The 16,262-nt window shown below is 38.7% G+C and overlaps 1 protein-coding gene across 1 annotated transcript; it reads left to right on the top strand.

Annotated features, from left to right (window-relative positions):
* The first annotated feature begins 2,345 nt into the window (after nucleotides 1-2,345).
* On the top strand, nucleotides 2,346-14,617 carry LOC106876753 (solute carrier family 15 member 4). The gene is made up of 8 exons (XM_089341169.1): nucleotides 2,346-3,177; nucleotides 9,480-9,660; nucleotides 11,111-11,234; nucleotides 11,391-11,565; nucleotides 11,836-11,958; nucleotides 12,241-12,502; nucleotides 13,262-13,360; nucleotides 14,037-14,617. Exons 1-8 carry the CDS (start codon nucleotides 2,590-2,592, stop codon nucleotides 14,405-14,407), a joined length of 1,923 nt encoding a protein of 640 aa, XP_089197295.1. The 5' UTR covers nucleotides 2,346-2,589; the 3' UTR covers nucleotides 14,408-14,617.
* The last annotated feature ends 1,645 nt before the right edge of the window (nucleotides 14,618-16,262 follow it).

The raw sequence follows: 16,262 nt of genomic DNA, 5'->3' as shown, positions 1-16,262 counted from the left end.
TAATATATATATATATAAACATATATGCACATAAATATATATATGTGGGCTCAGGTGTGATTGTGTGGTAAGAAGCTTGTTCCCCAACCACATGGTTCCAGGTTCAGTCCCACTGCATGGCACCTCGGGCAAGTATCTTCTACTATATCCTCAGACTGACCAAAGCCTTCTTCTGAGTGGATTTGGTAGATATAAACAGAAAGAAGTCCGTCATATACAGTATGTGTGTGCACGTGCATGAGTGTGTCTTTGTGTCTGCGTTTGCCCCCACCACCGCCACTTAACAACTGGTGCTAGTGCACTTATGTCCACGTAACTTAGAAGTTCGGCAAAAGAGACTGATAGAATAAGTACAAGGCTTTAAAAAATATGGGGGGGGCGACTTGTTCAAGGTAGCACCCCAGCATGGTCACAGTCAAAAGGCTAAAACTATTGAAAGAAAAGTAGATAGAAGACATAGCCATAATTATATTTGTTCTGTGATCTCAGGTTCACCCAATAAATTTGCACATGTGATATATTTGAGGGCAAGTTTTACTGTAATTGTCCTGGTTTTTAGCATTTGTTAAGGCTTTTTTGTTCTTCCGTTCACATGGTAGACTATAGAGTCCAAAGTGCCCTTCCTTTTCTCAAAACGGTAGGATGCAGTTTGATGGTAAATTGGCTGATATTTCTAACAAGTGGAAACAACCTCATAGAGGGTTTCTCATTAGTGGTGATGGTGACGGTGGTAGCAGTGATGCTGGTGATGGTGGTAGCAGTGATGCTGGTGATGGTGGTAGCAGTGATGCTGGTGATGGTGGTGGTAGCATTGATGGTGACAGCAGTGGTGGTGGTGGTATAGTGGTGGTGGTGGTTTGGGGGGGGGGAATCAAAGGCATTTTTGCTGGGATCATCCTGTTTGTTCTTTATCTCATTTTACTTATGTTTCAGGGGTTGGACTACATTATCCAAATTTGTACTACCCTTTTTTTATAATGGTAGGATGTAATGTAATTTTATAGTGATTTGACTCTTATTTCTAGTAGGTTGAAAAGCCATTAAGAGAATCTCTCATTCTTTGATATGGTGACAGTAAGTGGTGGCAACAGTGGAGGAGGTGATGGTGCTGGTGGTGGCGGCAGCGGCGGTGGTGGTAGTGGCTGTGGCAGCAGTGGTGGTAGTGGTGCCAATAGAGAAAGAACTGGTTTCTAACTTAGAATTCTTGGAATTTCAACATCAACAGAGTATTTTTGCATGCATGCATCTGTGCAGTATTTGGAGCCAGTGCATATGCAGACTTTTATGTATTGTTTTATTTATTTCTGTATGTATGTATGTATGCATGTATGCATATATGTATGTTGTTATTCAGTTTTCTTTCAAGATTTCCTGCCAATAGAGAAAGAACCGGTTTCTAACCTAGATCCAAGCTTCCTTCATTGGAATTTCAACATCAACAACAGGGTATTTTTGTATGTATGTATGTATGTATGTATGTATGTATGTATTTATATGTGCAGATTTGTATGTTTTATCTATGCATTCTCCTACATATACTTACATATCTAGACATGCTCATATACTTAAATACTAAACTTCTGGAAAGTTTTACAGATTTTAACAGTTCCAGTGATGGATTGGATCTGTAGTCTTCGAATTAACGTTCTCCTTTCTGGTTTTGAGAAGCCTAATTTCTCAAGACTGGTACTTAGGCAGTGTGTTACATAACCCAGAGCCGCAATAATTACAGGTATGAACCTGAACTTCTAATCAATAGTTCAGCGTAGGTATTCTCTTTGTATGTATGTATGTATGTATGTATGTATGTATACACATGCACACAAGCACATGCATATATACATACCGTCTGGTTTCAAAATATGTTATGTACTGATATATAATCTAGTTGAGAAAAAAACTGTTGATTTTTATCTTAGCAATTTGGTGACAATACACCCATCACTCAAACGCATACAAAAAGAGAGGGGGTGAGAAAGATAGGAAGAGAGAGAAAATAATACATCAGTGTATTAACACCAAAAAAAAAATAAATAAATATTTATTTTTTGGCGTTAATTTAATTTGAATTTACGATTACAATGACTTCAAGATTATTAATGGATTTTTTCCAGCTCCAAAGTACGAAGGCCTATCGTTTACAACATAGCAGGAAAAGAGACGGAGAGTGAGGGAGAAGAAAGAAATAAACAGAGAGAGAGGGGGATAGGGAGAGGGGATAGAAAGACAGAAATAGATAGGAAGGAGAGAGAAGGGAATAGAGAGAGGGAAGAGGGCGAGAGACGGCAAGAGAGGGAGAGAGAGAGAGGGGAGAAAGAAAGACAGACGGGGGAAAGAAAAAGAGAGAGAGGAGAGAGGGAAGAGAAAGAGAGAGGGGGAAAAGATAGTGGGAGAGAGAGAGAGAGTATTCTTTTTTGTGATTCGCTAATTTCGTTTCAGTTGTGACCCTGACATTATTTTATAAGCAACTCAGCTGAGATCAGCTGCATGTGATAAACGAAGATGGCTTCTGTTTTGGTTCCCGTCATTTGTCTTTAGTTAAATCATCTGAGAGTTTTCTAGCGGAGAAAAAAAAAAAAAGGGGATGAAATGTCAGAATCCGATCCTTTATTATTTAGGGAGCGGAATCCCAGCTTGTATAGCGAGAAACTAACGAATAAACCCCCTTCCGTGATCCTCACCGACGACAATCAAACATCGAAATGCAAAACGAGAACCTCTTGTGCTGCGATTTTAATTGTGGAGGCCTGTGAAAGAATCGCTTTTTACAGTCTTTTAGGGAACTTGGTGCTTTTTCTAAACGAGAACCCGCTTCACTGGAATGCTTACAATGCTTCGTCTCTCTCCTTCTATTTTCTGGGCCTGTCTTTTATTACTTCTTTGCTGGGGGGTCTCATCGCTGATACCCTCCTCGGACGCTTTAAAGGACTTTTATTTTCCTTCCTCATCTATGTTATTGGTTATTTCTTCCTTCTTTTCGTCGCGGCACCCGTCCACAAAGATGGCAAGAAGAACGTCTTCTATAATTTCTGCCCCAACCACACACGGAACAGCAGTATGCACATTCCAAATCTCTTCGAGGAAAACTGTTCACTTCCCATTTTCTTCATTTTAACCACTGCTGCCGTTGGAATCGGATTCTTCAAAGCTAACATCATTCCTTTTGGCGCTGACCAGGTACGTTGTATGTTTCACATTTTACTAACATAAAATTTTAATTTCTAATATTGTTTCTAAAGACCAGAGCTTCGCTTGATCGACCCCTGGATTACTTCTACCAAACTTACCTAACTTTAAGAAAGAGAAAGTTTTTGTTTTTTTTGCTGTATTTTAACTGCGAATTACAAAACAATTAGTAAATAAATAGCCACACCTGAATGCACACTGAAATCATATCTATGTCAAGAGATTAAGAGCAAAAATAAACAAAACAAACACTTCCTGTGTTTTTCTTTTGTCACTTATTCGAATTTGAAAACTGTTGAAGAAGTTCCTTGTACATTTTTAGTTGTCAGGATTTCTTCGTTTGTATTGTTTTCATTTCCAGTTAAAGCACACCCTCACAGGGCAACAGTAACTAACCACACCTCGATCTAGTTCCTTCTGCGTGACTCTGCTAGGCTTTCCTCAAAAACCTTTAAACATTCTGTCAAAACTAGACCTTCATACTATAAACTTACTTTATGTCAGGGATTTTAGTGTGGTCCTCAATTAGGCGTAGAGACAAGTATATCCGGACTGGCGGATCTGTGACCCGTACTTGGCTGTTTAAGCTACTACCTATATACAAGGTTATATATCTTAGGTCTGCTCAGTCAGGAGTTACTGTAATTACACACACTCACGCCATAATAACATCAAGGGTACTTGGAATTAGAATAGGAAAACCGTAACCATATGGTATCCCTCTTTTTGCCCCTAAACAAATATTATGTGGGCCAGATATAGCTCGTTTGCTAGTCGTGTTCCTTGACTATCATATCAAGCGTAAAGGCGTTGCGTTGGTTTTGGCCGCCCGCTAGCAAACACACATATAAAGTGGTCACCTGCTTTGGTCCACTCTGCGCATCAGCCCATGCTTGGCCACTTTAATAATCATGTGAAAGTCGTTATTGAAGAAACGGAAATATATATGTGTACATCGTCTATTACTTCAACAAGTCCTTTGCGGATTACATCAATTATTGCACGCTTTGTTATGCTGTATGTCAGATGCGTAATTGGTCTCAAAATACCACGGGTTGTAACTCGCACTACGCTGATATTTGGCCGTATATAATGTCACAGCTTTGTTAGCTGATAAATAAACTACAGTATATCAATCGTAAGTATTTATTTTAACAACGAAAACAATTAACTTTAAGTGGTGTGCGCACAACAGACCTTGGTAGAGAAAATACCTCGGATAGAAACAAGATAGATTACGGAGTTATCAATAATTGAGATAAACAAGGCACGTTGTTAAAATGAAAAGGAGTAAATTTACTGATCTAAAGCATAGCAGTATTCAAGGGCTTTTAAGAAAGAAACAATGACGAAGGTGTCCAGGAGAAATTTAACAAGGCGGAACAACATTAATTTCGGGTTCTGGGATGATGGAGCGTGTGGTGGTGGTAGTGGTTGATCCAGTAGCGTAGCGTACGGTGTACAGATTGTCACAGGGTAGTCTCGAAACTTATATTTAAGTAAGAGGGCGACTAATTTGGCTACCGTACATAGTGACTCTACCTCACTGAAGTCCTCTCAAAATTCAAGGATGCTAAACTTATATTTAGAGAAGGGGCCCAGCAGGCGACTTTGTATTAGAGTTACTTCTGGATCCACTAGAGTTAAACATTGGTTTCAAATTTTGACACAGGGCCAACAATTTTGGGGAAGGGGTCAAGTTGATTAGATTCACCTCAGTACATGACTGGTACTTATTTCATCGACCCTGAAAGGGTGAAAGGCAAAGTCAACCTCGGCAGAATTTGAACTCGGGACGTTAAGACGGATGACATTCCACTAAGCCTTTTGCCTGGTGTGCTAATGATTCTGCCAACTCAGTGCCCCACTGGAGTTAGATATTAATTTTTCATGAACAGTCCATACTCAGAGGCTGTTGAAGACTTGACATCACCGTGAGCTACAAGAATGGACGGAGAAGGGATTCTTTGCAAATATCAACCAGTAAATCTAACAGCTGTCGTGTGAAAGATTATGGCCTCCACAGTTCATAATCTGTAGAAAGGATAAACGGACATTTGAAGGAACATAATCAGTTTAGTGATAATTTGGTTTAATCTCTGGCAGATCGATAATACCACAACTGATTAAGGGGTTTCATAAGTTGCTAAATGTTTATAGCGAGGGGTGCCGTTGATGTGGTTTACTATGTGCATGCTTATTAGCTTAAGTCTGCTTGATCAGAGCTGACTAGAGTTCCGCACACAAACAGCATAGTAACATCAAGGGTATTTGGGAATTAGAGGGATAAAACTATAATCATAAGATACCCTTATTTTTTACTCCTTAACAAATATTAAGTGGCTGGGTACAGTTCATATAATAGTTGTGTTCCCTGGATATTATATGAATTCCAGTGGCATAGGATGGGTTTTGGCTGCCCACGTTCAGAAGGTTGCTGGAAGAACTGAAAAATTACGTCAGAGTTAGAGATATTCTTGGTTTGGATCAAAACCAGGAATTGTTGTAATTGGGGAACCATCAACATGGATGGGTGTAATGAATAGAGCCATCTTAAGGCACAGGCACAATGGACAGCTGTTAGGGGGTCTCGTAGGTCTACAGGCTCAATTCTGATCTTTGTATGTGGTGGCTTGCTGTCAGTAAATAAATGTTATACTGTCCAGTACAGGGAATTGTCTGAGGGCTCTAATTGGTCTAGGGGCCCAGTTATGATCTATACATGTCGTGTCTTGCTGTCATTAAATACTATAGTATCCAGTGCATTGATTACCCTGGGGTCCCTCATGGGTTTAGGGGCCCAATACTGATCCTTGTATGTTGTGGCTTGCTGTCAGGAAATACTATAGAGTTCAGTGTATTGATTTGCTCAGGAGCCTATAATGCTGCTAAGATGGCCCTGTTAGCAGGTTGTGTATTACAAGGGTTGGTACTTGGGCCCTTATTGTTTGTTATCTACATTAATGGCTTGCCCACAGTGGTTAGTAACTGCAGGGCATTCCTTTGTTTAGATGACACCAAAAATATTTGGGAAAGTTGGGCAAGTCCTTAATGTCGATAACAAACAACAAGGAACCCTTGACGTAGTTCTTAGGGATATTCATTGCGACACAGAATGTGGGGGATGTTCACAGAATGTGCAAAGTCTGGCTCGTATAAAAGACGGGGAAAAAACCCGAAATGCTGATGGTTATTGGTCATCTCCATTCTTTACTTCCGCCCAGCGCTGTACAACACTTTATCCACTCTCCCACAGGAACTACTGGAACACTTGACCCTAAGAAGTGATCTAACGCGGTCACGTATTGACTTACACATACACAATACACACACACACACACACATGTTGAAGTGTCGGTTGTGACAGGAATAAACAAATGGTGAATACATACTTAATTATACACTAATTCTCTCTTATTCTTTCTCTCTCTCCGTTACACTCACGCTCCCTCGAGCATACGCACATATGCATGTGGTTTATTTTGTCGGTGTCTCTTGAATATACTAAAAATATCGACTGAACAAAAGTTACTAATTGTGGATCAGCAGCGAATCTTTCAAGTAGACAATCATTATAGCATCCACCCTACCCCATACATACACGGGCGCGCGCACGGACGGTATGTATTCAGTTTCCATATAACGGACAGTCAGAAGATGTTTAATTTCACATGCAGGGCAAAAATTCTAGAAAAAACGCATGGAATCTACCTACACATTCTCGTTTGCTCACCCCCCCCCCCGACTCTGATGTAAGCCTGTGGTGGAAGGAAAATCGATGTTTGTTTATTAGTGTTTACCATATCGCGAACAGCATTCTAACAGTCGGCCTGCTAGCTACTGGCATAATCACGTTCTAATAGTACATTATTATGTCATTGCTCTCAACTCAATATTCTGCTTACTACAAGCGGATCCTCACTCTCAGCTGTTCAAAAATGTATGGAGGGAGGCGAGCTATGTGTGTTTGTGTCAGGCACGTGCTGTCAGTTATTAATCAGGGTAGGCTCTCGGCGACCTTTATGTAGTAAAACACAAAATATATAAAGAGGAAACACAGGCGCTCGACTGAGTTGAAGGCAGATCTATTTCTGCTTTTGTAGCACGTAAAGAAAGCGGGGGCTGTAGAAATGTACGCAGCACATGTACTACAGCAGTACTATGCGTAGCTTAAATACTGAGATTGAAAAGCAGGGGCGAATTATGCCTACCTAATCTACAATATATATATATATATGTATGTATGTATGTATTGCATTTTATGCATGGTAATCAGAGTAACCTTCATAATTCTATTGAATTAGGTGCATATTTTGCCCGTCCAACCCATGCCAGCAGGGAAAACGGACGTTAAATGAGGGAATTAAAAGTGAAGGTAACGAGGTGTATCCCAAATTAGCAAAAATTTATATATTAAAAATTTAGAAAAGGATTTTAGAACCATCTAAAAGAAAAAGGATAGATAAATCTGCCTAAACCCTTAAAAGTGAGTTACTTCCCCCCCCCCTTTTATTGCCCACAAGGGGTTAAACATAGAGGGGACAAGCAAGGACAGACAAAGGAATTTTTGAAATTTGAAATGGTGTCTTTGAATTTATTAAGATTGGGGGTTGAGAAAAAAATGGTCTTTAATGGATAAAAAATAATTTTTGAATTAAAGGAATATATAATAATTTAGCAGATCCTGAGAATTCTGGATTTGACATGTCTGAAGGCATCACTTTCTTTCTTTGACCCCGAAAGGATGAAACGCAAAGTCGACCTCGGCGGAATTTGAACTCAGAACGTAACGGCAGACAAAATACTGCTAAGCATTTCGCCCAGCATGCTACCGATTCTGCCAGCTCGCATCCTAACAATTCTGCCCACTTTTTCCTCGGCCCTGTGTGACCAGCCATACTGGAGGATGTGAAGTAAGTACTGACCCAAGTCCTAGACTTCACTGGGTCAGTTATTCAGTTCCCATACCATATAAGTAACCAAAACCACAACACTCCTTACTGAACAGGATGCTAATCTGTTGCACAAACTCTCGAGTGGATCGGAGCAACGTAAAATGAAGTATTTTGTTCAAGAAGACTAGAGACAATGGCCGGAAATAAATGCCATCTCTCTATCGTCTCAGTCAACTGATATGCAAGAAAGAGTTAAAATCATTATGATAATGTTAAGTTTTTCTGTGGTTGCAATATTGTGTTATATATTCTTTATAAGTACATTCACATTGGCTGTCATATCAACCAGCATCCAGTTAAATCCTGCAGAATTTGGCTAAATGTATTGTTCCTTGATAAGGAGTAATCAGGAACTAAATTTGGCATTGATAGTAATTACGTATTGTTTTTTTTTTTCTCTTCGTTATGTTTTGTTTTGGTTTTTATCAAGATGAAAATTCATTCTATAAATAGATATTATCTTTGTTACAGTGTCAGAAAACAGTTTATGTACCTTGTAATTATATACAAAACATTAGATGGAATGTTTAAAATGTATTTTCATTTCCTCCAAATTTAAAATGGTGTGTTTGAATTTATTAAGACTGGGGGTTGAGATAAAAATGGCCTTCAATGGATAAAAAATAATTTTTGAATTAAAGGAATATATAATAATTTAGCAGATCCTGAGAATTCTGGATCTGACATATCCGAAAACATCAATTTCTTTCTTTGGTGTCTATGGCAGTGAGGGTTTGATGGGTTTGCTCCCACAAGGCAAAGAAACACACACACACATATGCATACATACATACACACATGACAGGCTTCTTTCAGTTTCCCTCTACTAAATCCAAGAGGCACATGGCTTAGTGGTCAGGATATTGGACTCATGATTGTAAGATTGTAATTTTAATTCTGGGACCGGGTGATGCACAGTGTTCTTGAACAAGACGCTTCATTTCATGTTACTCAATTCCACTCAGCGAGCAAAAGTGAGAAGTCCTGTAATGAACTGGCGTCCTATCCAGGAGGGGGAATATATACACTTCAGAAACCAGGAAACCAGCTTTATGAGTCTATATGACTTGGGGAATGAGTTTTATCTTTTTCTTTTTGTATCTACTAAATCCACTCATAAGACTTTGGTTGGCCCAGGGCTACAGCAGAAGAAACTTGTCCAAGGTGCCACACAGTGGAACTTAACTTCACCCTACAGCCCCCCCCCCCTGCACCTCATATGTCAGACAAAATCCACTGTCCCTGTACTTTCATGGTATACATGTTGCATTATTTAAATTTGGATATTAATTAAACTGAATCATCTAAAAAAAAAAAATTGTTTTTCTGTAATTCCAGGTTCAAAACAATTCACCTGTGAACATCAGGAGTTTTTTCAATTGGTTCTACCTGGCTTTGAATATTGGTGCCTTCATCGGTCTTGGAGTGCTGACTTTTATACAGCAGTATTTTTCCTTTTTCTATGGTTTTGCTGCAGCTCTTGGAACACTGGCATTGGGATTTCTTGTATTTGTTGCAGGTGAGTTAGTACTTGTTTGTATGTGTGTTATCATCATCGTCATCGTTTTCCATCTGTTCTCCATGCTGGCATGGGTTGGACGGTTTGACCACATCTGCAGCGGAGGAAAGAGACCAGTAACTATCTTGCCCAAGTTTGCAACCTTGAGACCAACAGCATAATTAGGAAATCAACAACATAATTAGGATAGCTAATGAACTTTAGGAGAGGTATGAAATAAGAGCTGATACAGATATCTCCCGAAGGAGCAAAGGTAAAATCTGTTTATCAGAACAACAGAAATAAAAATGGACCTGTTCATCGAGAAGATAGTACATAGAAAAATACAAGAGAAAGAGGACATCTCTGGCCCATTGATAAGGAGTTTGCAAATCCAGTTCCCGAGATACACATTCAGTTTCATACTTATTATCATTATTGGAGCAACTGGCTACATACCATCATGTTTGGCGCAAAGTTTGGCTGAACTTGGGATCTTGGGGAGAGAATACAACTCCTTAATTGATAGACTAATGACAATGATATCTGAGGCTACAAAAATCTGCAAGACTGTCTTAATGTTTAAAGGATGTTGAACAAAACAAGATGCTTTCCCTCACCACCTTGCTACAAAGTAGGTGGATGTGAATGACCCCAGCAAAGACCTTGACCATAATTTCCCAGGTGCTATTAACATGAACTGGCAACAGCCACGACTATGATTTCATTTGGCTTGATGAGTCATCTCGAGCACTGCATAGCACCAAAGGTCTTGGTCACTTATCATCACCTCCGTAAGGCCCAACATTCAAAGATCAAGCTTCACCACCTTGTCCCTTTCCTCTGTGAGGCCCAACATTCAAAGATCATAAAAATTTATAAGTTTATAAGTGTTCATTTTGTAAGAAAATTTTTAAGTGTTCATTTTAAAATTAAAGACTTTTGCAAGGATTTAAGATCAAAATCTTAATTATAACCTTTTTACATTGGAAATTAGGTATTTCTACTCAAAATTTAGTTACACTTTACTGTCGAAATTAGTTTTATATACCAATTTGTTTTTTATTTAGGAGTGTTACATTTGAAGCTATCTTTTGCTGAAGTGGGTCAAGTTTATTGAGGCAATATGACTCACAGAAAATTCCAATTCTATGTATTGTTGGATAATTACCATCGTTACAAGACTTATCATGAAATATAATTAGGTGTGGCTGTGTGCTAAGAAGTTTGTTTCCCAAACATATGGTTTTGAGTTCAGTCTCACTGTGTGGCACCTTGCCTTCTACTACAGTTTAAGGCTGACCGAAGCCTTGTGAGTGGATTTTGTAGATGGTAACTGAAAAAAGCACATGCCTGATATATATATATATATATATATATATATATATATATATATGTGTGTGTGTGTAATCATTGTGGTAATCATTATTGTTGTTGTTAGTGTTGCAATATATTTTCAATATTGTTCCAGGTCGATGTTGTTATAAAGTTTCCCCGCCAAATGGAAGTGTTCTTATTAATATTTACCAAATTATAAACAATGCCTTTGTCAACAGACGCAAGTGCAAACAGAAGCGGATCACCTTTAATTCCTAGTAAGTCCTTTTACAAATCATTTGTTGAAACCAGTAAAAGATAAAAAAAAGTCCTACATTTTACATACAAATTTCCATGCCCCTAAGCTTACCTCAATTCACTTAAATCATCCGTTGTAAGCAAAATGTAACCTTCTGTTCCAAAATTTCTTTCAGTAATTCCCAACTGGATCAAATCGAGGATAATTTGCACAAGAAGAGCTTTTTGGATTATTCGAAAGTTCGTTACGGAGGGCGTTTCCATGATTCACTGGTGAACGATGTAAAGGCTCTTGGGAAAGTTTTTATCTTCTTCATTGCTTTAATTCCCTACTGGATGGTGTATTTTCAGGTGAGTCTTTAACATAAAATATGCTAACATTTTAAAAAATCTTTTACTTGTTTCAGTCATTAGACTGTGGCCGTGCTGGGGCACCACCTTGAAGAATTCTTAGTCAAGTGAACTGACCCCACTACTTTATTTTTTTAAAGCCCGATACTTATTCTATTGGTCTCTGTTGCTGACATCCACATTAAGTTGGATATAAAACTTGCACTTTTTTTTGTTTATTTTTGCAAACTCTGATTTTTCTGTTTTTTTCTTTTCCCTTTTCTCCTTAAGATGGAGACAACATTTTTAGTGCAGGGGCTGCACATGAGGCTTTCAATGCAAAATGGCACTGCGAAAGTCTTACAAAATCATAACTATAATTGCACAAAAGCATCAGAAGTTAATTATCCAAAGGTTAGTGTGATTTATTTTCTCCATCTTGTTTTTTATTGTATCACATTTACTGTGTTAAGGCTTCTTCATCTCTCTTTCTCTTTCTTTATCTCACTTTGTCTCTCTCTCCCTCCCTCCTTCCATCTCTCCCTCTCCTTCCTTCCATCTCCCCTCTCCCTCCTTCCATACCTCCCTTTATCACACTTTGTCTGTCTCCCTCCTCCCTCTCTCACCCTCTCTTTCTGCAATATACTCCACAGTAATGACAGTATTCTAAACCCCCACATTTCACCTTTCCAACAGGTAGCCGTAGCCTGGCTGTCCCTCTGTGATGTTCTCCTCATATTCTTGATCTTGCCTCTCATGGAAAAAGTCATCTATCCTTGGTTTGACTCCGTGGGTTATTCGTTCTCGTTGACTCAACGCATCACCACTGGTATGATATTCGCAGTCCTTGCAATGGTTGCTGCTGGTGTGGTGGAATTATTTCGGCTGCAAACTGTCTACTACGACCCCAAATACCAATGCCAGTGTCACATTATTGAGCAGACCATTGGCACTCTGGGTAAGTGAACATCTTTTTCTCTGTATATATGTGTGTGTATTATTATATGGCTGTGTGTGTGTGTGTACATAATCATTCCATCTTTAAACGCCATCCTGTCAACACCTCAAATGTAAAATTCTCCCCTGAAGATGGAGGCGGTATTACCAGATGATGGAATTAAGTTACTATCATTATTCCAGACCAGCAAGCCCCCAGAAACAGCTGTTGGACTAGTAAAACTCAATCTTTTAATTCCTGTTATCATTTATATTCTGTGCAAGACAGACTTCTCTAGATGCATACATTTTTCTCTGTATATATATGTGTACAGGGATACTGGAAGATCTACAGGCATGACTGTGTGGTAAGAAGCTTGCTTTCCAACTACATGGTTCCGGGTTCAGTCCTAATGAGTGGCACCTTGGGCAAGCATCTTCTACTACAGCCTCAGGCTGACCAAAGCCTTGTGAGTGGATTTGGTAGGCAGAAACTGAAAGAAGTTTGTGTGTGTGCATGCATGCACACGTTTATGTGTCTGTGTTTGTCCCTGCCGTCCTCGCTTGACAACCAATGCTGGTGTGTTTATGTCCCTGTAACTTAGTGGATTGGCAAAAGTAACCAATAAGTAAGTACTAGGCTTATAAAGAATAAGTCCTGGGATCAATTTCTTCAACTAAAAATCCTTCAAGGCAGTGCTCCAGCATGGCCACAGTCAAATGACTGAAACAAGTAAATAGAACAAAAGAATATTTATATATGCCGTATATACCATTCCAGGGCAACATGATCAATTCTATGCTGCAGACATGAGCATCTTCTACCAAGTTCCACAATACGCCTTTCTTGGAATCAGTGAAGTCTTTGCAAGTGTTGCAGGTAAGAAACAAACTTTTGATCTTTCCATTAATTCCATTATGCTCTGAACTAATGGTTCTCAACTAGGGTCCATATGACCCTTGGCAGGGAGGCGGGGGAATCCATATAAGATTTTCTTGCTAAAATTTATCTGCAATAAATTAGTTAACCCTTTCATTATCGTATTTATGTTGAGATGCTCTGTGTTTCTTTCAATTAATTTTAAATATCACAAAGAATTTAGTAAAATAACTTAGTTATCACTCATTTAGTATTAGGAGCATAAATTGTGACTAAGGTTTGGTGGAAAATTTTAATTCAAAACTTATGAAAACAAGATATTTGTACTCAGAGCCAGAGTCGGTTTCAGCCAGGTTGGTAACGAAAGGGTTAAAATTCTACAATAAACAAAATATTTCTAGCAACTTTTTAATACAATTTTTTCTATTACCTAATTCTAAAAAGATATGATTTTTTTTTAAAGCATCAAACGGCTTGCATCTCAAAATAGTTTAGTGCAGCTCCAGATAAAAGTATTATTAGGGACAGCTAGAATACTTAGGAGGGTTCTTGGCATCTAAGGTTACTTGTTGTAGCCCGATGTTAGGGTTTTTGTTATCCAGCAATCTAATCTGTTGTGCATATATGAAATAATAATAATAATTTTTAATTCCTTTTTTTCTTTGTCTTTTGACAGGTCTGGAATTTGCCTATTCAATGGCGCCAACATCAATGAAAGGAATAATCATGGGCCTTTTCTTGTTTTTCTCCGGTATTGGCAGTCTTGTCAGCATTGGTATAATACAATCTCTGAAAGGAACTCTGTTCTTTGGTGAAGACTTTGGTGACATCAACATACGGAAGTGTGACCACAACGGTCGTGTCACTCAGGCCAACCATCTTGACTATTACTTCTTTGCCATGGCTGTTTTCCTTGCTTTCTTCACCCTCATTTTCATCGTTGTTGCCCACTGCTTCAACTTCAATAAGGCCTACCCTGTTTCCAAGCCGACGAGGGATTCGAGGAGGAACAGATTCGAAAGGGGTTCCATTAACAGCAGTGAATGAAATGGGCAGCAAGCAAGAGGAGGTAAATCAGTCGACTCCTCAAACAAAGGACAGACCGGAATCTTGACAGTGGTGTGTGTGTGTGTGTGTGTGTGTGTGTGTGTGTGTGTGTGTGTGTGTGTGTGTGTGTGTGTGTGTGTGTGTGTGTGTGTGTGTGTGTGTGTGTGTGTTTGCTTTGAGATAGAGCAGGAAAGAAAAAATCCCTCAGAACTTCAATGTTCCGTGAGGAAGATGTGGAAAACGAACACGAAAGCAAAACTAACAATTAATTTACCACAGTTTATATATATATTTACAAAAAAAAAATATCATTGGCCGGGTGGCTGTGTGGCACAATGACAGTGTTACTACCACTGGATACTTACTACTTCTGCTAGATGTAGTAGTAGTAGTAGTAGTAGTAGTAGTTGAGTAGAATTAATGGTGACTGTGTGTCTGTCTGTCTGATAGTTATTGTACTTGGCACCAAACTGTTTTCTAGGGCATCCTTCCAAATGCAACACCCGACCAAATATTCCAAGTGCCTTTCATATTTTTCCTATTTCATCTGTACAAATCTCAACCAAACTGTGCATAACCGTGCAGTAAAAGTATACGTACATGTATGTATATGTGCGTGTATACATGTAGATAAGTTTTTATGAGTGTGTATGTATGTGTGTATATATATATATATATATATCTACACTCTCGGAATGGTTGGCATTAGGAAGGGCATCCAGCTGCAGAAACCCTGCCAAATCAGATTGGAGCCTGGTGTAGCCATCTGGTTCACCAGTCCTCAGTCAAATTGTCCAACCCATGCTAGCATGGAAAGTGGACGTTAAACGATGATGATTATATTTATATATATATATATATATATACATATGCATTTTTGTGTGTGTATATATGTGTATGCCTGTATATATATATATGTGTATATGAGTGTTTCTATGGGTCTTCATATGTGTGTATACATTTGTATATATGTTTTATGCATATATATACATTTTTGTGTATGCGTGCATGTGTGTGCATATATATATATATATATATATATATATATACATACGCACACACAAATATGCACACATGTATGTAATAAAATAACATTACTGAGTTTTCACATGCTAACAACAACAACAACAGTAATACAAGAAGGAACTTTGTAATTTATCAATAACTTACCATTTACATTTGGCTTCCAGTGGTCCTCCACGCCCACAGAATAATTCTGATGAAAGTCATAATAACCCTTTCTACCATAGGCACAAGGCTTGATAATTACCTGGAGCCTGGTGCTCAGCCGATACTCATTGTATCAAGGCCAAAGTTGAACTCGGAGTGTATAAACGGACAAAATGTCACTTAGCATTTTGTCCAGCATGCTGATTTGGTCAACTCACTACCTTTATAATTATAATAATAATAATAATAATAGAATGATGATGATTTCAAATTTTGCCACAAGGGCAACTTGGGAGAAGGGATTAAGTCAATTACATCGACACCAGTGCATAACTGGTACTTATGGTACTTATTTAATCGACCCCCGAAAGGATGAAAGGCAAAGTCGACTTTGGTGGAATTTGAACTCAGAACGTAGCAGCAGACGAAATACTGCTAAGCATTTCGCCCGGCGTGCTAACGATTCTGCCCGCCCACCACCTTAATAATAATAATAATAACAATAACAATAACAACAACAACAACACTTACTGTCCTTGATTTTATTGTGTGTAGCAAGGCAACGAGCTGGCAGAGTCGTTAGCACATCAGACCAAATACTTAGTCACATTTTGTCCATCTTTATATTCTGAGTTCAAATCTTGCTGAGGTCGACTTTGCCTTTGATCCTCCCAGGGTTGATAAA

Source organism: Octopus bimaculoides, chromosome 24, assembly GCF_046866305.1.
Source record: "Octopus bimaculoides isolate indiv1 chromosome 24, ASM4686630v1, whole genome shotgun sequence".
In the NCBI taxonomy this organism is placed as follows: Eukaryota; Metazoa; Mollusca; class Cephalopoda; order Octopoda; family Octopodidae; genus Octopus; species Octopus bimaculoides.
Note: the sequence above shows the minus strand (reverse complement) of the source record. Positions and strands in the feature narration are given on the sequence as shown.